Source organism: Myotis myotis, unplaced genomic scaffold, assembly GCF_014108235.1.
Source record: "Myotis myotis isolate mMyoMyo1 unplaced genomic scaffold, mMyoMyo1.p scaffold_m19_p_6, whole genome shotgun sequence".
Classification (NCBI taxonomy): domain Eukaryota; kingdom Metazoa; phylum Chordata; class Mammalia; order Chiroptera; family Vespertilionidae; genus Myotis; species Myotis myotis.
In genome coordinates this window covers 29,682,766-29,703,995 of record NW_023416368.1, presented here as the reverse complement: position 1 = coordinate 29,703,995, position 21,230 = coordinate 29,682,766, and the positions used below count along the sequence as shown (strand labels likewise).

At 46.3% G+C, this 21,230-nt stretch overlaps 2 protein-coding genes and 1 pseudogene across 5 annotated transcripts in view; all 3 read right to left on the bottom strand.

Moving 5' to 3' along the window:
• Positions 1-343: 343 nt before the first annotated feature.
• Positions 344-5,331, bottom strand: SPATA24 (spermatogenesis associated 24). Of its 2 annotated transcripts, none has more exons than XM_036314236.1 (6): positions 5,167-5,331; positions 4,020-4,085; positions 3,662-3,792; positions 3,507-3,577; positions 601-703; positions 344-489 (listed from the first exon to the last, which is right to left on the bottom strand). In XM_036314236.1, the coding sequence occupies exons 1-6, from the start codon at positions 5,281-5,283 to the stop codon at positions 360-362; spliced, it is 618 nt and encodes a 205-aa protein (XP_036170129.1). In that variant the 5' UTR covers positions 5,284-5,331; the 3' UTR covers positions 344-359. The 2 variants fall into 2 exon arrangements, with proteins under 2 accessions (XP_036170129.1, XP_036170130.1); XM_036314237.1 differs by having other exon boundaries at positions 354-519.
• A 2,252-nt stretch (positions 5,332-7,583) lies between these two features.
• On the bottom strand, positions 7,584-11,112 carry LOC118658879 (annotated as a pseudogene).
• A 2,066-nt stretch (positions 11,113-13,178) lies between these two features.
• The window catches only part of DNAJC18 (DnaJ heat shock protein family (Hsp40) member C18), a 28,463-nt gene continuing 20,411 nt past the window's right edge, over positions 13,179-21,230 (bottom strand). Inside the window, exons 8-9 of one of the 3 annotated variants that reach the window (XR_004968365.1) lie at positions 14,774-16,586; positions 13,179-13,337 (exon numbers count right to left, since the gene is read on the bottom strand). Coding sequence is in view for 2 of the 3 variants with exons in the window: in XM_036314424.1 (XP_036170317.1) it covers positions 16,462-16,586 (125 nt within the window). In the remaining variant the exon portion in view is untranslated. Of the gene's footprint in view, positions 16,587-21,230 lie in introns of all 3 variants that reach the window. The other 2 variants (XM_036314424.1, XM_036314423.1) reach the window with 2 other exon arrangements.

Genomic DNA, 21,230 nt, shown 5'->3' with positions numbered 1-21,230 from the left:
TGGCTGTTTATATAGGCAGGAGTTAAACACAGAGTAAGAAAGGACAGTGTTCACTAGATAACAAAGTAGTCTTTCTCTAGGCTGCAACCCCATAACTCCATGGACCCCCTGGTAGGTGGTGGTCCAAGGCCTGTTCCCCACCCAGTCTGTGGTAACTTATTCTCACTTAGGTCACCAAGGTCCATGAGACAGGCAGGGAGGAGGGAAGGAAAGTGCCCTCTGCCTCTTATCCTGCCCCTTCCCTGGGGTCAGGCCACTGGTGAGGCCTGAGAAGGATAGAAAAGGTCAGGATGGGAATGCCCACAACAGAGAAATCAGAGGTCAGATTACAACCAGATAACAGAAAGGTAATGATTATTTTATTTTTCCCTGGGACGCTGGTGGCTCCGGGCCTGACATGTCCCCGAGACTTTCTTATGCTTCTGGGCTAGCACCTGGGCCATGTAGTTCTCCTGCTGCTTCTGGATCCGGAAGTCAGACATGTGATTCCTGCAAGGAGCCGGCTAGGCTGGGCGTGGGCTGGGGACAGCCCAAGATAGGGACCAGAGGTCTGGATCTCCACTTCCATCAACAACCCCCAACCTGTCCATGACCCCTCACCTGAAGATCTGTTTCTGTTGGCTGATAACTTGCTGCAATTCCTTAATCTCATTCTCTTTGCCATTAAGTATATCTTCTTGCTTTATAATGTGAGACTCAATTTCTGTGGGGGGAGAGAGGCAGGGAGGAGGTGGTTCCACCCCATGGGCTCCTTCCTGCGATAAGGCATTCATTCCCTCACAGGTCTTTTCAGAACTTGGTTCCCTCCACCCACAGGCTCTCCACGAGTAGCTGCCAATACCTTAGGAAGAATGAGTTTATTATGGAGTCTTGATGGGGTGGTGGGGACACAATGTCTGATGAATGTGTCAGTGACTTCGCAACTCTATTCTGGACCAGGTGACTCACATGAAGGCAGGCAAAGGAGAGAGGTGGTAGCCCTGCCCACAGGCAGGAGGATGAACAGCTCCTGGCCTCAACTCCTGCAGATCTTTGCAGATATCACCTCTTTGGTGACACCTCTCTTAGTCTAAAATTACAACCCTTCCTAATGCTTCCTATTAAAATAAAGCAGGGAAAAGCTTTATTTTTCTCCTTAGCATTTACACCTAACATACCGTTTATTTTACTCACTTACTTTCTCCCCTTCTAGGATGGAAGGACAAGGATTTTTGTTTTATTCACTGTTTTAACCCTAAGGCCTAAAACAATACCTGGTGCATAGTAGGTGCACAATAAATTTGTGGAATGAATGAACAGGATGTCCCCTGAGGATTTAGGACATAGAAACATCACCTAGTTCAGTCATCTCAATCCAACCAGACCTACCTAGGGCCAGCCAGATGCCTACTCCTGTGCAGGGTCCTTGCCCTCAAGGCAGCAGCTCCTGAAAGGAGTGTTAAGACTCAGGAACTGACCAGAGGACAGAATAAGGTGACGTTTCAATGACGTTAATACTGGTGAGACAGTATTACCCCTTTGGGCAAGATGTCTCCTTTTCAGAACCATGTCCTCATCTATATAATATGGGGACAGAGACAGCCTATATGGGGTGGGAAGGACCCAGGGAGATTAGTGGTGGAACAGCTTACCCACTACTTAAGTGCTCATTAGATGTCAGGATGATTTTTGTGACTTGGGTCAGAATCCAGTGAGGCTGTAGGATTCGGGGGTGCTTCATATACATAACTGTCCCTCAGGAAGCCCTGGAAAATCCTGATCCTCACAGGAAGAAAATGCCACTGCCTTTAAAGATTGGACAAAGATTAACTAGAACACAAACTCTGAAAATGCAGACATGCCACAGCATTTACGGTTTCAGAAGAGACGGTCTGGCAGAAAAAGAGGAGACACAGGTAAACAAAGAGGAGGAAAACATGAGCTCACGGAATCATAGGAACAGGACTATCATAACTCCTTCCCCAGGGTGTCCAGCTAATCCAGACTCATTGCTTGTGAAGTTCTCTTGAGAAAAAGTATCAGAAATTTGTGTGAATCTTTTAAAATAAATTAAAATAAATAGCACCCAATGAGAGAATAGTTAGAAAAGCCCTTTGAAAAGATTCCGAACTATGTAAGTACAACCAAATTGAAACCACACAAAGGGCGGTGGCAGCGGGGAGGTACAGGCGAGGAGAAGGCCAGGTCACCTGATTTGCTCAGGTGAAGGCTTGTGCCCACTGGAGAGATGCAGGACATTCTAGGGGAGGCAGCCAGGCTCCATCAGCCTGACTCACACCTTCCAGACGCAGAGCCCTGTAGCCTTGGCTGTGCTCTAGGAAATGCCCTAAAGGAAGGATGTTTTTTCCTAACACCACGGGGAAAGAACCCTAGGTTCCTTTCTAGGGAAGTAGGGGTGGGGAGGGGTCAGAGAGAGGGAAAGGACTAGGGACCAGTGTCTTGGGTATGAAGGCAGTGCCTGCCTGTTGGGCCCCAAGAGGCTCTAAAGGGAGCTCTTGATCAAACAACCATGAGGCCTGTCAGCCTCCCCAGCCAGATCAAGATGGTAGTCTGCTGGCCACTTCCCAGTGAGAATACTCACCAGGGGAGAGAGAAGGCTGGATTGGAGGATAGAGGGTGCCCAGGGCTCCAGGTGGGGCCCATCAGGAACCTCTTTTAGGCTTGAGCTCTGGGCTCTAGCCTACTCAAAATCTACTGCAGTGAATGAAGCAGATGTATGGAATTCACATCCACTTCTTAGGCTAAGTAAGGGGAGTTTAGCATCCTGGGAAAATGAAAGTGGTTCCTGAGGTCTAGGGACATTGGGTAGTTGACTGGAAGTGCCCTGCAACTCACAGCCCCAACTGAGCCAAGAAGCTACATGCATCTGCATGGAGCAGAGCTGAAAACTAATGGCCTACAGGCATACTTTACTTGGCCCATACCATATTTTTAAAGCTTCTAAATCAGTTGACAACGCTAAAAACTCAGAAAAACTTCCATTAAAACCTAGTTTCTCTTTTTTAAAGCTCTGACAGTACTGGACCCCATTCCCACAGCAGAGGAGCTAAGCCCTTGGGAGAGAGCATGGCTCTCCACATTACCACAGTCCCCACTCATCCCAAACCTGAGACTAAGGGTCAGCTCTCAAATAGGACTGTGCGTGCCCTGTTGTTCCATGATACCATTGCACCTGTATCAGAGTTATGAGTAGAGTACATTATTTCTAATATCCATCAAAAGTGGAAAACAAAATGTGGACTAAGAAAGTTGTATGTTTCAAAAAACTGGGAGCGAGCCCGTTCCTTTATGGCCATGAAGGATATTGTACACCAACTGCTTCCCTCATTTCCGTGGCCTGCCTGGTCCCTGAAGGCATTTGCGAAGGTGTGGCCCGCTTGGGTTTGCCTGTATCCTCAGTCGGGGACAGAAGTTGGGGTGAAACCCTGCCCTGGATACTGGCATTGGGCAGTTAGGGAAGAGCCCGTGTATGTTAACTTGGGAAGGAACACGGGCCTCCCGCCTACCATTGCACTTGGTGATGAGCTGGTCCTTCTTGCTGGACTCCTGCAGGGCTCTGCTCTTGACAGTGGAGAGCCTGGGTGGCGAAGATAAGAAAGGATGGGAAGGCTGACAGGCTGATGGGACCCCTAACCTTACACCCCTACCGAGGCCCACTCACGCCTTTTCAAAGGCCAGCTTCTCTTTCTCCAGCTGTTTAGACAGCACCTCTATCTCTCCAAGGGCAAACTGCAGCTTCTCCTCTTCCTTGGCCAGGAGGACCTTGGTCTTGGCATGAGCAGCTTTCTCTTCCTGCCGGGGCAACACCAGTGACCTTATTACCCAAGCGACCTTGGGTCTCCTAAGCTCCCTTAACCAGCCCCCTTACTCAGAGGGCCACACAGAAGCCAGAGTACAGGAAGATTCTGTCCTCATTATTGGGGCTGAAGGCTCTCAGAGTCCAATACTCAGTGACTGCTCAACCACAGGGATTCTGGGAAATAGGGCAAGATTAGGAACCTGCAGAGGCCATTACTTACCACCAACTGCTTCTCCACTGCCTGGAACTCTTCTTTACTGACAAAATTTTCGTCCTGGAGAACCATCTGCAATAGAGCCTGGCTCAGGGAGGAACTGGGGCTCAGGGACCAGGAGCAAGGGTGGATAATGGGATGATGCCCAGGGCATCTAGGATGAGACTAGGGCCCTGGGGAAGGAGAATTCGGCCCCACAAGTCGCTGAGGCTCATCTCTAGGCCCTGCCCTCAAGGAGCAACCAGTCTCATAGGAGAGATAGCCCATGGCCAGCGCTTGTAACACAGTGTGTGCTGTGATGGAGAAGCACCAAGTGGCGTCCAGAGGAGGTCCCTGACCCGGCCTGGGAAAGGGTAGAACTGCTTCTAGAGAAGGGGACATCAGAACAGACCTGAGCTCTGACCACTATGTAGGGATGAAAAAGTGTTGAGAAAAAGGCCAGGAATGGAAGCTTCCGGGAACTGAAGGGAATTCAATGCCTAGGGCTGCATACTGCCATTGGAATGAGAGATGATAAGTCATCTTATTTCTGAGAGGGAGGTATCTCCTGTCTCCCGGCCTTCCCATCAAGGTAGAAAATGAAAAGAGAAAAACCATGAACTCCACCTGGCCAGGATTTTACCATGCCTGTCCAGATCACTGTGGCTCCAGTGCTTTGCACCCATAAACTGTGGTTTGATTGAGAAAGCAAAAGCAGAGAGATATAAAGGAGTCGGAAGCCCTTACGTTATCATGTGCAAGGGCCACATCTGTGCTTACTGCACGCAGATTGGCACTAAATTAGACGCTGGGGAGGGGATGTCCCTAGTAGAAAGGATGTTACAATTTCTTTGCCTCAACACAAAAGAACTAGAAATGGGGAAACTGAGGCTCAGTGAATAGAGAGGGATCTATCTATCAGGTCCTATGCAACCAGGCAAAGAGAGTAGAGAACAATTTTGATTTTGATTAGAATTCCCTTGTGAAATATCCACGAGACCCTGCCCCCTTTGGCTCCACCCCCAGCAGCCATAACACTTTGGGGTCCCGCCTCCTTCTGATGACGCCATTGGCAATGTGCTCTGGGCACGCCCCGGCTCCGGACGCGGTCTCGCCCCGACCCCACCATCTAGACGTCCGGTCCGCCGCTCCCCCTGCTCTCCTGGCTGCGTACCACGTTCCTCAGCTGATGGATCAGTTCCTCCTGAGACTCAATCACGTCCCGCAGTTGGTCGAAGGCGAGACACACCGACCCCGACCCCCCCTGCGCCCATCCTTCGGGCGTCGCCATCCTTTGCCCCCGCCAGCTCGTTGGAAATGGCTGCCGCTGGGTGGCACACCACGTCGCCCACCAATGAGGGTGCGACGCCACAGAGCACCCCGGCTACCGGGGGCGGGGACTTCCTTTGTTACCAGGGAGGGGACCCGCCTCTTAAAGGAGCCGCCCGGGGAATTTAGCAACACTTAGGAATGTAAGTTTATGGATTTGCACACCTATTTTATCTTGTGTTTCTCATGCAATCTTGAGGAGCAGGCTTCTATTTCCTTTATTAGCCAGTGAACAGGCAACACCTGCCCTCAGTCTTCTCCCAGGGCCTGTTAAACTGCAAGACCGTGAAGCAAGACCCATTAAGGCAACACCAGCATCTTTAGCTTCACGCGCCTCTTCTCCCACCCTAATCTCGAAATTTACCGGAGAGTGTGAGACTCCAGCCTCCTCTGACCTCTCTTTCTCCTACAGCATAGTCACTATTTAGGGGGCCTGAACCTAAGCAATGAAAGTGGGGCTCAAGAATAGAAAAGGGGAGTGGTCTCACCTGTAGGAAGGAGGCCTCTGTGACCCATCTGCAGCGAGTCAACTTTTAATGGGCGCGGTTACTGCATTTCCCCAGGGCAAACAATGTAGGGAGGAGGGAAGAAGATACAAGAGCAAAGAACTGTGTACGTGGGCCAGCGTCATGGTGGAAACACACCCAAGGTAAGTCCGCATAGTCTGGTACCACGCTCTGAGCAGTCATGCTTGGAGCCAAGTGCGACCACATCCAGGTGCTGCTGAGGGCACGGAAGAGCCCGAGGAGGTTAGAACTGAAGTGGGCCTGAAGGAGGCTTTTAAAACAGGGCTAGGGCCCTAACCGGTTCGGCCTGCGGACCGAAGGGTCCCAGGTTCGATTCCGGTCAAGGGCACATCCCCAGTAGGGGGTGTGCAGGAGGCAGCTGATCGGGATGTTTCTCTCTCATCGATGTTTCTAACTCTATCCCTCTCCCTTCCTCTCTGTAGGATAGCAAGAAAATATATTTTTAAAAAAAGTTTAAAACAGGGGTAGGGAAGGACAAGGTGATCACACATCTTCACCAACCCCGCCCCTTTTTTTTGAAATCCAGTAAGATTAAGCTTGGGGAATATCAGAGCTAATGTCTATCGAGTAGTCACTATTCCGTGGCACAGTTATGCCATATTAGTGTTATTTCACGTGATCGTCACAATAACCTTGGGAAGTAGGTTCTAATTTCCACACTTTACAGGTGAGGAAATGCAGGTTCCCTGAGAGTGAATAACTTGCCCAAGGTCACCCAAGCTGCTAAGCCTCAGTACAAGGTTTTCATGTGGGCAGCTTGATTCTAGAATTCATGTTTGTTGAACATAATAGATACTAAAGTTGTGGAAGCAGGAATGACTATATCAAGGAGTTTGCAGCCCTGGCTGCTGTTGCTTAGTGGTTGGAGCATTGACCCTCCCACTGAAGGGTTACGGGATCCCCAGCCTGGTGGGGGCCGTGCAGGAGGCAACCAATTGGTCTGTCTCTGTCACATTGATGTTCCTCTCTCTCCCCCTGCCCCTTCTTACCTTCCACTCTTTCTAAAACTCAATGGAAAAATTATCCTCGGGTGAGGGTTCACAACAAAAAAGGAGTTTGCAAGAAATGTTATCAGTGTCCAAGAAGGGAAGCTGAAAGTTAGGTAAGCCACTCTGGTTGCTCCTCAGAACTACCTAGGGGTCTCTTTTTCAGCTATTGTGGCCTGGTAAACTTGTCATTCCTATGGGTCTCCCAGTGATAGCCCTTTATAAAAATAAAATTATTGATTGATTGGAGAGAGGAAGAGAGAGAGAAACATCAATTTGTTGTTCCACTTGTTTATGCATTCATTGGTTGACTCTTTTTAAAAAAATATATATTTTATTGATTTTCCACAGAGAGGAAGGGAGAAGGGATAGAGAGCCAGAAACATCGATGAGAGAGAAACACCCATCAGCTGCCTCCTACACACTTCCCACTGGGGATGTGCCCACAACCAAGGTACATGCCCCTGACTGGAATCGAACCTGGGACCCCTGAGTCCGCAGGCTGACGCTCCATCCACTGAGCCAAACCGGCCAGGGCCATTGATTGACTCTTGTATGTTCCCTGACTGGGAATCAAACCCCCAACCTTTGTGTATTGGGAGGATGTTCTAACCAACTGAGCTACCCGGCCAGGGTGTGATACCCTGTTTTACCTTTTCTTTCTTTCTTTCTTTCTTTCTTTCTTTCTTTCTTTCTTTCTTTCTTTCTTTCTTTCTTTTTTTTTTTAACAGAGGTCAGCTTTTATTGTCTGTTACAAAAGAGCCAGTTTAGTCAAAAAGACCAAAGCCCATGTCATCATCAGACTCTTCAGATTCTTCTTTCTTTTTTTTTTTTTTTTAAATATATGCAAAATACATCTTTAATACAACATTTTAAGTCTACAGAAAAGAAAAAAAACTTTCAGAAGTCATAATTTCCCTTGCTTTTCCCCTCTCCTTCCCTTCCACTCTAGCATAATAATTAGTTTTGGACCTAATGTTAGACCTCTTTGGTCTAACATTCTTGGCTGTATAACTTACTGTTTGGCCTTAGGCAAAATATTCAACTACTTTGAGCCCCTGTTTTCTCTCTGGAGTGAAGATTATAATTGTACTTTATTGAGTTCCTACGAGAACTTAAAGATATATGTTGGGTAGAACTAAGAATAGTGACTGATACACAGTGAGTCCTCACCCAATGTTATCATTATTCTAGGTTGCTTCACTCTCCATTGTAGGAAAACTTGTTTGTTGATCTTTTTTTTTTTAATATATTTTTTATTGATTAAGATATTACATATGTGTCCTTGTCCCCACGTTACCCTCTACCCCCCCCCCCCCCATGCCCTCACCCCCCCGTTGTCCGTGTCCATTGGTTAGGCCTATATGCTTGCATGTAAGTCCTTTGGTTGATCTTTCCCCCTTACCCCCACCCTCCCCTACCTTCCCTCCAAGGCCCGACAGTCCAATCAATGCCTCTCCATCTCTGGATCAGTCCTTGTTCATCAGTTTATGTTGTTCATTATATTCCACAAATGAGTGAGATCATGTGGTATTTATCCGCTCTCCAGTTCCATCCATGCTGTGGCAAATGGTAAGAGTTCCTTTTTCTTCCTCCTCTTCTTAAAGAATACCTTTCAGCATTTCATATAATGCTGGTTTGGTGGTGATGAACTCCTTTAGCTTTTTCTTATCCGTGTGAAGCTCTTTATCTGACCTTCTATTCTGAATGATAGCTTTGCTGGATAAAGTAATCTTGGTTGCAGGTTCATGCTATTCATCACTTTGAATATTTCTTGCCAGTCTCTTCTGGCCTGCATGGTTTCTGTTGAGAAATCAGCTGACAGTCGTATGGGTACTCCCTTGTAGGTAACTGACTGTCTTTCTCTTGCTGCTTTTAAGATTCTCTCTTTGTCTTTTGCTCTTGGCATTTTAATTATGATGTGTCTTGGTGTGGTCCTCTTTGGATTCCTTTTGTTTGGGGTTCTCTGCGCTTCCTGGACTTGTAAGTCTATTTCTTTCACCAGGTAGGGGAAGTTTTTTGTCATTATTTCTTCAAATAGGTTTTCAATATCTTGCCCTCTCTCTTCTTCTGGTACCCCTATAATTCTGATGTTGGTACGCTTGAAGTTGTCCCAGAGGCTCCTTACACTATCTTCATATTTTTGGAATCTCTTTTCTTTTTTCTTTTTCGGTTGGGTATTTTTTGTTTCTTTGTATTTCAAATCTTTGACTTGATTCTTGGGATCCTCTTGTCTGCTGTTGGATCTCTGTAAATTATTCTTTATTTCAGCCAGTGTATGCTTAATTTCTAGTTGGTCCTTTTTCATGTCCTCCAGGGTCTCACTATACTTATTGAGGGACTCACTAAATTTATCGGCGGTTCCCATAAAATTCTTGAAAAACCTTATAAACGTGGCCTTGAACTCTATATCCAGTCGTTTGCTTTCCTCCATTTCTGCCATTTGTGACCTGTTTCTTTGTCTCCGCATTTTGGCTGCTTCCCTGTGTTGATAGAGTGGCTTTGTGTGCTAGGTGTGCTGTAGGGCCCAGTGTCTCAGCCTCCCCAGTTACCTGAGGTGGACACTCTTGGTGCACCCCCTTGTGGGCTTTGTGCACAGTCTTGTTGTAGTTATGCCTTGGTTGTTGTAGGATCACTGGGAGGAATTGACCTCCAGGCCAATTGGCAGTGAGAATCAGCTGTGTCTGCAGTGGGAGAACTTCTGTGCTGGAGACACCCTTCTGGGGCAAGACTTGCTTCAGTGGGGTTTTGGTGCTCACTGAGTCTGCACACTGAGTGTGTCCCTTATGGATCTGAGGAGTTGTAATCTGGATGGTCCCCCTCTGACCACTGGGTACACTGGCTCTTGGATCTAAGGAGGTGCTAATTTAGCCTCTGCCTGAGGTTACACAGCAGGAGCTACGAAGAGAACTGCAGATTCCCCTTCCTTTTTTGGAGTTTGGAGGTGCCCTGATGAGGCTCAGCTGTGAAGCAATGCAAGCCGCTGTGGGGCCTTGGGCCATCTCTTGGAAGTTCTGGGTCTGACTGGCCCGGCTGCAGTTAGGTAATTATCAGGTTGCAAAGGGCCGGGGCATTCATATGCAAAAGCCTCTGCAGCAGCCTGGGTGGGGCGGGGTCTCAAGGAATCAAAGGACGGAGCAAGCAGCTATGGCGGATCCTTAGCCCTGCCCTAAGGAGTTGCGTGTCTCAGTGTCCCGGTAACGGCTGCAAGCACCTCTGAGGGAAAGCCGCCCTCAAGTTTGCCCGCTGCCAGACAGTCCAGTTTCTCCCCATATGAGTCCTGGGTCCCCAGAGACTTCCCGGAACCGGAGTTCAGAGCCGTCGGGAGCTTGTGACTCCCTCCGGGTTCAAAAAGACAGCCGCGTCCTCAGGTGCCAGCCCCTTTCCGCGCGCGCGAGCCCCCGTACCTCTGCACTTTACTTCCGCAGCTCCTCTGGCTCTCAGTGTGCTTTTCTTTCCTTCTAGTTGTAGAATTTACACTCAGCCAGCCTTCCTGTAGTTCTGGATGATGTCCGTTTTGTGTTCCTAGAAGATTTTTCAATTGTTGTGGGAGGCAGCAATTTCCCTGTGTTTATCTATGCCGCCATCTTAGTTTCTCTGATTCTTCTTTCTTTGCTTCCACTTTCTTCTCCTCAGCTGGAGCAGCAGCAGTGGAGGGAGCAGGACCTCCTGCTGGTGCAGCACTAGCTGCAGGGGCAGGTCCCCCAGCCCCTACATTGCAGATGAGACTCCCAATTTTGACATTGGCCAGAGCCTTTGCAAATAAGCCTGGCCAGAAAGGCTCAACATTTACACCAGCTGCTTTAATGAGGGCATTGATCTTATCCTCCATCAAGGATCAGGGCCGAGTAGATGCAGGCGAGCTCCGAGACAGAGGCCATGGTGAGGATGAGTGCTGGGCAAGTGCTGCCGGGAGCGGTGCTAGTCCCCGGATGAAGTGAGGGCCTCACCGCAAGGCGGCCTTACCTTCCTCAGAAGAACCAAGCACCTTAGTGGCAGCTGGGGAAAGGGTCCTTTCCTTCTTTTTCATGTCTGTTCTCATATCCTTGAGGGCAAGGCTATTTCTGTGGGCTGATCTGAAAAGGGCCCAGAACAGTACAGTTCAATAGGACTTCTATTGATGGAAATGTTCATCGGCCCTGTCCAGTACTGCAGCCGCAGGCCACAGGTGGGCTGTTCAACCCTTGAAATATGGCTCATGTGACTGAGGAATTACTTTTTAAATTAAAAAAATTAATTAGTGAAATTTACATTTAAATAGCCTTATATGGCTGGTAGCTACTGTATTGAACAGTGTGGAACTAGAGCAGCGGTTCTCAACCTGTGGGTCGCGACCCCTTTGGCGGTCGAACAACCCTTTCACAGGGGTCGCCTAAGACCATCCTGCATATCAGATATTTACATTACGATTCATAACAGTAGCAACATTACAGTTATGAAGTAGCAACAAAAACAATTTTATGGTTGGGTCACAACATGAGGAACTGTATTTAAAGGGCCAGAAGGTTGAGAACCACTGGCCTAGAGGATGCTGTATATATAGGTTGTGTGCCTCAGCACAGAGCCTTCTTGTAACTTTATCAAATGTGAATGTTCATCTGAATCACCCTGAACAAAGCTGCACATTCCTCTGGGGCAGGGATCCCTGAATCTTCCCTTTGAACTGTGTCCCTTCTGTCGGGTTTTTCATGAGGTGCTGCTCGATAACTCTTGCCACTCACCATTGACCTCAACCAGCTGGAACAGATTGCCTTGTACACTTGGGCCAAAATCCCGGAGCGCAGCAGGCTCCAGCAGCCAGTTCCCTGGGCAAGAGACAACACGGGATCCAGGTCTGCACCCTGCGCACCAGCATCGACTGCGGGATGGTCAACTTGGCTGGGGCTGCCACAGACTCCCACTCTCTATGTCACCAAACTCTATGAGCTCCTGGCCAACCAGGGCTCAGTGGGGCTCAGGATGACATGACACCACAAACAGCTCTGTGATCCTGCCCCAGGAAGGGTGGCTTTCTGCATAGTGTTGTCATCCTGGTTGATTTCCTGGTTATCTATTGCTGTATAACACACCACCCTACATTTATACCTTAAAAAATTTATTTTGCTCAGGAATCGTCAATTTGGGCAGAGTTCAATAGTGAAAGCTCCTCTCTGCTCCATGTAGTATCAGCTGTTGGGAGAGAGAGGGAGGCTAGAAGTTCCACCACCATGATTCACGGCTCCCTCACATAATTGGCAAATTGGTGCTGTCAGTCGGGAGCTCATCTGAGGCTGAGGGTCTTGTTCCTCTCCATTGGCTGCTTGGGCTTTCTCCTAGCATGTTGACTGGGTTCAAGAGAAAGTATCCAAAGTGTCAGGAAATGGAAGATGCCAGTTTCTTAAGTCCTGGGCCCCCCGAAAAGCGGCATCGTGTCCTTTCTGCTGCTTTCTATTGGTAAATAAGCCACAGAGTCCAGCTTCAAGGAGAGGGGACACATCCCACCTTTTGATGGGAGGAGTTTTAACTTGGGCTGCACTTTCAGAGGAAGTCCTAACAGATGATGTGTCATTCCGGTCAGGGTTCAGCTCAGATAAAATTAGACTGAAACTTAGTCTAGTGGGGGAGACGGACAATAATAAACACTCACATCTCAAAGTAAGTCGTTATTCAAATAAATAGCACCAGAGTTATGACAGGTGCTGAGAAAGAGAGGAATGAGAATATTTTTAAAGATTTAGCCCAATCTGGGGTACAGGGAAAGCTTCTGTGAGGAAGTGATTTTTGAGCTGAAACCTAGTAAGATAACCAGGTGGCTCTTAGCAAAGAGGGGAGAGCCCGGGGAGTGGGAAAGGGTTCCAGAAAGAGGGAACAGAATACACAAAGTTCCTAGGGCCAGAGGGGTTGGCAGAGTGGTATAATTAAAAGGCTCGTATGGCAGAAAAAGAAAAAGATGTATAGGGCAAGCAGGGATAGAGGTCAGAAACTTGGTAGAATCTTATTAAGCATTAGGCCATGCTAAGGACTTTGGTAATTTTTATTCTGGGGGCAAAAGAAAACTACTGAAATATTTTAAACAAGAGGGTGACATAATTTATGCTTTGAAAAGATCTCCCTCGCCCTAGACAGTTTGGCTCAGTGGATAGAGCATCAGCTTGCGGACTGAAGGGTCCCAGGTTCGATTCCGGTCAAGGGCATATGCCCGGGTTGCAGGCTCGATCCCCAGTAGGGGACGTTCAGGAGGCAACCAATCAATGATTCTCTCTCATCATTGATGTTTCTATCTCTCTCTTCCTTTCCCTTTCTCTCTGAAATTAATAAAAAATATATTTAAAAAATTTAAAAAACAACAAAGGAAAAACAAAGCCTTTTTTATATATAAAATCATTTAATTTCTGTGTTAAAATACAATTAATTCAGATGCAGTAGAGCAGGTGACCAGATTTCTCAGGACTCCACCGGAGCTGATTCCATCTGTATCAAACCTGGCTCTGGTCACAGAACATTCACATCTTTAATTCCAAATACTGAATGGGATGCAAATGATGTAATTAATATCTAACACATGGGTATATAGTTACTTGGTGGTCATTGCACGAGGTATCAACAACGCAGGCTCAAAAATTAAGATGTACAATAACTTGGCCCTTTCCAAAAACAAGTGTATTAGGATACTAAGTTTATGCCTTAAATGAATCCAAAATAAATACTGATTAAGTGCTAGCTCCTGTGAGGATCATGCATGCAGAGACTACTTGCATGTGTGGCCAGTTGTAACAGAAAGCTTCTAGAATCCCAATAGTGCCTCCCCACAAGGCCTGTCCTGAGTGTGAGGATGAAATGAGAATAACACAAGCTTGGCTAGGCTGCTGGATCTCATGTTCCAGTGGGGTTTGGAGTTCAGTGTAATTTTTAATAGTTTCCAACAGAAAGCATAGCAATTGCATTTTTTACTGGTCACTTCTTCCAATCTGTGAGGCCTGGAGCTGATAAGGAAGTTCAGACATTTTCTGGTTTGAGCAGATGAACCCCAGGGTTGCTAATCAGGGGTCATGGATTCCTTCAAGCTGTAGTGTCCTTTGGTGTGAGGATTTTCACGCTCCCCTCCTCACTGCTGATCATGCAGTGCAAAGAGCACTATCATTCTAATGATGAGAGTTTCCATTTTTGCTTGAGCCTCAAGCCTTATTTCTTAGCCCTTCTCCCATTACACATCTTCAAGCTGTTCTAATGCTCATAGACATGGACTAGCGCTGCACACCAAGTTCTGACAGCAAGAATAAGCCTTACCTAAAGAGCTTATATATGACTAGGAAACCTTCCAAAGGATGTAGGCTAGAGGAAAATCCTTATGATTACCACCATGTAGACAACCCATCTAAAGTGTAACCCAGGAAATTTTAGTTTAACAATATTCTGGACTGTAACAAATAGATAAATTATCCTTCAACCAAATGAAAATATTATCTTGAGGAAAACCACATGTGAGTGTTGTGGTCTCCTAGGTAATAAATTAAATAGTACCATCAGTTCTATAAAGACAGACAATAGGTCTGACATTTATTGGAGTTTAGTATTGCCTCTATTTAGTATCATCACAGATAACTAATGTCTGCCATGAAATCTATAAAACGTGTGGCCACACTCTTCAGGGGCAACTACAGTAGGTTCATCTAACCTGTCAAGTCAGTTTAATTTATGGCCCATTTTCTAGCAGGGGTTGGGGCTGAGAGGAGAGCGTTGATTTTGGTGTGCACAGGAAAATGTTCTATAAGCCTGTTTGCCGCACAGGCACATTTTACTGTGTAAATCTCCTCTGTCACTCAGAGGGAGACAAGAAAGCCTCCCAAATCCAGGAGGATAGACATAGTTGGGCAGCAAAATCTGGCTATATCTGGAGCTGCTCCTCCTCCCCACAGCTGAGCAGTTGTCCTCTACCAGCCACTAAAGCCCCACTCTTTACCTCTGGAGGCATCTCCTGACCCTGTGGAATGTCCACATGTTGAACCGTGCCAGACACATCTGTCTGAATCATGACCGAGCATCTGAAAGGAGAAACTCCACTCTGGAAATCAGTTTTCATGCAGAATCTCCTTCCAACAGGAATTTTTCTTCCATCCTGGAGAAAATATGAGTGTAGACCACAGTCACTTACTGATTCTTCCAGGTTCAGATTCATAATAATCTAGGCAGCTCAGGTAGCTTGGCTCAGCAGGAAGTCTGGAACTACAAGCCCAGGAAGCAACTTATTCCTTCTTTGTCACCTGTGGAAAGGGCTGCCTGCCTCTGAGGGACCTTTTGTTTTGTATACAAAGTTGGTATGGAGTCTTGGTTCCTAAAGACCAGGGGGAAAGGTGTCCTGAATGGATGATGGGCTGCCACAGAAAGGATACGGGGTCAGAGGGGAGGGGGCAGGGGCATCTTTGGGAAAGATTCAGCTTTACCAATCTGGCTAGAATGACCTGAGAAATGGGGATGATCTCACACTTTCTACTTGATAATCAGACCTCCGTCTAGCTCTGCCATTACCACTTATGTGACTCGGGTTAACCTTTCATCCTCTCCGGGGCAATATTCTCATTCATAAAAACAGGGATAACATGTCCACTTCACAGAGCTGTGAGGAGGCTAAAGTAGGAAAATGCATTGAGAGCCCTTGCTTCATCCCAGGCACTCAGTCAACGTTGACTACATGAAAAAGCCTCTCATATCACAAACTATAGGATCAGACAAAGTGACCGCTGGAGCCAACACCAGATCCCCAGAGCCATGGAAAGGTCTCTCCCCTCTATCTCTAGGCTTGAGCAAATAGCCCAGTTAGCTGGCAGTGCTTCTTCTTAGTCTGACCACTACACCTCTGGGGTGTAGGGACTCAGTTCCTGTGATGCTACAAGGGGAAATGGCAAAAAGAACATTCTCTGGGTTCTATTGTGGACTAGGGAACTTTCAGCGAGAAGCTGAGACTAAGGTTACATTTTACCTTCATCCCTGGCCCCTGCTTCCATTGAGCTGTTTCACTCAATAGCTTTTAATTTCTGGTCCCTCTGCAAGAGAGACAATTAAGGAAGTAAAAAACTCAGATCAGGCATTTTGCTAGTAACTCTGAATAGAGATTGGGCAAATAGGAAACTATTGGCTACAATAGTTTACATTTCTCCACATTCCCCTTAGAAAGTGGAAATATGAGAAGGAGTATGTTCCAAAGGCTGAATCCTGGGGGAGACTCTCATGAAGGGAGAGGTCTAATTTTTGGTGCACTTTGCAAACAACTAATATTAAGCTGCTTTGGCTCTGCCTAGGAATGAGTGGTTAGCGAAGAGGAGAAAAAAGAAGAAAACATGAATCTGCTCTGGGATGCCCTGACTTGCATTCCTAGAGGCAGGGCAGGTGTGGAGCAGGGGGGCTGAATCCAACACTTTGTCATTAATTCAACTCAGATGAGCTGTTCCTGGCCCCTGGAGCCAATCCCCAGGAAGGGATTCTGTGATGACCAGTCTGGCTCCATGCGCAAGCACCTTCAACTCAGCCCACCAAATAAAGTTAGCAAATTGTAAAATGTTCATCATCCTAGTTTTGTATTATAAAATGGAATTAGGAACATAAGTAGTAACAAGTAGCAAAACCCCGACCCTGCATAGGACTATCATCCTCTCAGCCACCTCTGCGTAGGCCAATGAGTTTGGAAAGTTTTTCACAGTTTTCAAGTTTCAGCGACTCTGCTTTCTCTTTCAATCGTTCATCTCTGTATAATCCGGCCAAATTGGTCAGCTCGGACTCTGAAAGATAAAAGAGAAACCAATTCATCAAAGAACTTGAGGTCCTTTGCTGCATTTCAGTATTTCTGGAATCAAAGCTTCTTTTACTTTATTTAATACTTTCTCTTTCAATTATATTTAAGAAACAGGCATTTATTCAAGACAGAGTACCAGGCAACTATACTACACCAGGTGCTAAGGATTAAAGGACACCTGTGGTCCTGGAGTGCTACGGTATCTGTGCTCCGTTATAAAAGTACCAGACTTAGTTCTTATCAATAGAACATTTGGCACCAGAGTTGGGAAGCCTGTACGTGTGCAGTAAGAGGAGACTCTTTTTCACGGTCTTCCTACAAATGGTATTCAGATGGCAGTTGGGAGAGAATGGAGTCCGATCGCCTGTTCCTGTCATCTGAAACAAAGACAGCTGCTTCATTCTTTCCCTTGCATTGCTGGATCATAATTCACACACACCAACTGAGGCAGCCTACTTCCGGTGGGTAAGCCTCCTATAGAAGGCCAGGTTGCTGGAGGATTTCTTCATTCCCTCGCCACATGCGGAGTCCCTGATTCAAAGGCCAGAGGCAGCTGGGCCCTTTTAAAAGTGAAATCATCTGGATCCGGTGACCTTTGTCTCCTTGACTAAAGGAATTTCATTTTCTCTTAATGGTGGGAGAAGGTCATTCTATTTTTAACCAGAATATAATCTGCTGTCTTCCCCAACTCAACATGGTTGGCTGCCTCTACTTTTTATTCTTTTGTAAAGTTTCAGAGACAATATTAGGAGGGAAGGCCTGACAAGCACCTCCAGAGACATGTTTTAACAGGATGCATGCTTGGATGGGCTGTGTGGCTTCTGAAAGCCTCCAACAGTAGGCAGCTACTCAATGTTTCAATGGCCGTACTTGTGAAAACGCTATTTTAATCATTTGGAGATGTGCTATCCATTCTTAATCATCTTGCCGACAGGTTTTGTTTTTCTTGGTGGAACCAGAGGCACCTGTCATTAATCAGCGAGCTGCCTGGGACACAGGAATTAATACTTAGACAGGGGGAACAATGGGCATTGGTTTCTGAATAAGCTTCTATCAACACAAAACACTGTCTGGCATTTCTGCTCACAATGATTCTATTTACACCAAGTAAGGCCCAGAGTGCAGATTAAGTGCAGGACTCCAGGGTGAGGGGTGGATATGCATGAAAACCCTTCCTCTACAATGAGGGCTCAGAGTCTGGGCCCTAGCCCAGCAGTTGCTTGGCAAACAGCAGGTCTCCCAGGCTTCAGAACAATGTGCTCCCTTCCCTTGGTGCGAGTGCCTGCAGTGCCTGCTGGCCAGAGCTGGCCTTGGCACCGTCATCGTTGCAGGTGATGGGGCTTCATGGAGGATCATGTGCTGCGCCCAAGGGAAAGCCCTCTGCCCTTAGGTGCTGCCCAGAGTGCAGCACTGACTCTGTTTCCCGGGCTCCTCTGGCACGTGGGGAGCTGGTCAGGAGGCCTCTATAAAGTCAGTCTTTCCCTTGGTTCTCTGGAATCACAGTTACATCAGTGTACGGAGCATATTCTGTGGCTCTGCTCTTCCTTTAAATGATTGTCGTGGGGTGTTTTATTCTTCTCATCCTTTCATTGTTTTTATTGCCTTAGATTTTTTGCTTACCAAGCTTATCTGAATGCCTCATTCCTGAAATCTCGCTCCAGAAAACATGAAGGCTAGTGATTGTCACTATTTTCTACATTGAAGACCACGGTAGCAAGCTGGGAAAGATAGCTGCACATATATGGATGCCTTTCTCAAAAAGCCACATTACTTCTTGTAAAGTTCACTGAAACTGGGTTTCAATGCTTCTAGGGCAGTGATGGCGAACCTTTGGAGCTCGGCGTGTCAGCATTTTGAAAAACCCTAACTTAACACTGGTGCCGTGTCACATATAGAAATTTTTTGATATTTGAAACCATAGTAAAACAAAGATTTATATTTTTGATATTTATTTTATATATTTAAATGCCATTTAACAAAGAAAAATCAACCAAAAAAATGAGTTCGCGTGTCACCTCTGACACGCTTGTCATAGGTTCGCCATCACTGATCTAGAGCTTGAGACCCCTGCTCCAGAGCAATGACCTTGCACAAGTCAGTGTTTTAAGGAACCATGTCCCACACCTCGGCCACCATGCTTAGAGAAACTTCTCTCCAAACTGTCAGTGAATCCTTTGCCCTTCAATGAGAAAAAGGTCAACTCAAATAATATGTTACTTTTTACAAGTTCTGTTAATATTCAATAACTTCTAAGAGAAAAAAAAAATCTTTGGGAGGGACAGGATTAAGAGAACATCTTTTATTCTTTGCAAAATATTTCCCTTGCCCTCAATGCCAGTGTAATTGATGGACAGAGCTTTGAGTCTTCAAGGTAAACTGACTCAGGCAAATTGCCAAGAGAAGCAAGTCCCAGAACCTCTCCCAGGAGTACTCTGCCCAAAAGCTCAGATCAGAATCTTGACAGTTGGAAGATTCAGCCACACTATGAGCAGGCCCCATGAGACAGTGCTGCATCCAGTCTAGCAAGGCCTGGGCTCCACCACCATGGTAAGCGTTACGCCCATATCATCTTCTATTATCCATAGACACTCTCTAGGAAGAAGTTCATTTATCCCCATTTCAAAGCCTAAGCTTCTACCCACTCTACTACCCTCTCCAGGGCCTGGAGAGGATCTCAGATCAGTTCAGGCAGTTCCTGCCTATCACTTTTGTCCATCCCAGGCCAGTGGCATGGCCACTTCCCCTGGCATCAGGTTTATTATCTAGTTGCAGCTGTGAAGGAGAAAACAGCAATTGTATTAATATTAAAGGATTACTCAGAAGTTCATTCAGATTAAGCATTCTCAGGGAAAGGAGAGAAAAGACATGAACAAAAGATTTAAAAAGATAATGGCTAACTTTGCTAAAAACAGTTTCCACTCAGTATTTTGCCAAGAGTGAACTTTGTTCTCAAGTGGGTTTATTTTTACAACCTCCAAGTGCTAAATTTAACCTTGTTGGCTGCACTTGCTGCTGGAACCGGAGGGCAGATGCTGCTGGTTCTCAAATGGCACTTGGGTTGTGTGGAGGCTGCGGACAACCATCATCATCCTTAAATACCAGAAATAGATTTTTAAGGGATGTGTGCTGATAACCCCATTTAGAACTTGTGGGTACACGCATCATGTTTACTCACTGGATTTTTATTTATATCTGGAGACTGCAAAAGCCCCGAAACTAGGCCTCATGGGGATGAGGACAAAAGCCTAGAAGCCACCTTATTATAGGTGCAATCCTTATTATAAGCTCTTTGCATAGTTTCCGTTGGGGTATGTGTGTGGGTAGGTGTGTGTCTGAACAATGTGAAATGCAGATTTGCATCTAGTTCTTGTAGAAAGCAACAAATTCCAAACCCTCCCAGGGCCCAAAACAATGGGGAACTTTCAGGACACACACTATGGCCTTCCCATGATTTGGATCCACAAATATATGGCCTTTTAGTCTAAGGCAGTGGTTCTCAACCTTCCTCATGCCGCGACCCTTTAATACAGTTCCTTATGTTGTGGTGACCCCCAACCATAACATTATTTTCGTTGCTACTTCATAACTGTAATTTTGCTACTGTTATGAATGGTAATGTAAATATCTGATATGCAGGATGTATTTAGGTGACCCCTGTGAAAGGGTCGTTCGACCCCCAAAGGGGTCGCGACCCACAGGTTGAGAACCACTGGTCTAAGGCCTTTATCTTGCTCCAATTTCTTTTCTGATTTTTAAAAACTTGCAAAACCTAGTTTAACATGAGGTCGGGTACTTTATGAACCCTCAGACTTTTCAATAAAAAAACAACTTCCTCCTCCTGCTTACTTCCCCCTTGCACCCTGGAGCCATTGCCTACCATGCTCCTAATGTACCTGAGAGTTTAGTTGCTTGTAGGGGGCAGAGACAAGGTCCCTAAGGGCTAGGGTTTGGACACTAGCCCTGTTCTGTGATTCCTAAGCCTCAGCATTTTCATTGTTTTCCAGTTCTGAGAATCTTCTCTTCAAAAGACACTTGTTGAGCACCTGTTCTGAAACAAGGGCCAGGTGCCTGAGACACAAAATTATTAAGACATGGTTCTTGTCCTCAGAGAGCCCATAGTCCAGCACGGAGACTGCCCTGTACCTACGGAACACTAACAGTATGAGGGCAGTACTCTGCTAATAGGACGAGCAGAGTGCTTTAAGAACACACAGGAAGGAGAGATTAACTTGGGGGTGGGGCTGGGATGCATGATGGGTCAGCAAGGGCTTAGCAGCACTATGACTGAAGAGCTAATTTTATCAGACACTTTTAGATGTTTAATAATACCCAGTATAAGTTTTTAAAAAATGAGTTAGAGCTCGCTTTTAAAAAATTAACCAAAGCCAAGTTTTATAATAAATAGTTACTAATGGTATATGTGTACATGTGCATGTGTGTGTGAGTTTGTGTGTATGTGGAATTCAAGTGGGATAAAAAGTGAACATGCTGGCTGAGAGACAGAGCTACTCTTGCTACCAGCACTCCCCATCAATACTCACTGGAATTGAAAGCCAAGTGGCAGACACTGTTACCCAAACTGTCTTCAGAGAGGGAAACAGAGTAGAAGGCCTTCTCAGACTCACCCATA

Coding starts and splice junctions, on each gene's coding strand:
- SPATA24 (XM_036314236.1), bottom strand. CDS start 5,283: ATGGCGACGCCCGAAGGATGGGCGCAGGGGGGGTCGGGGTCGGTGTGT. Junction 704..3,506: donor GCTCATCACCAAGTGCAATG/GTAGGCGGGAGG, acceptor CTCCCCCCACAG/AAATTGAGTCTCACATTATA. Junction 490..600: donor CAACAGAAACAGATCTTCAG/GTGAGGGGTCAT, acceptor GGCTCCTTGCAG/GAATCACATGTCTGACTTCC.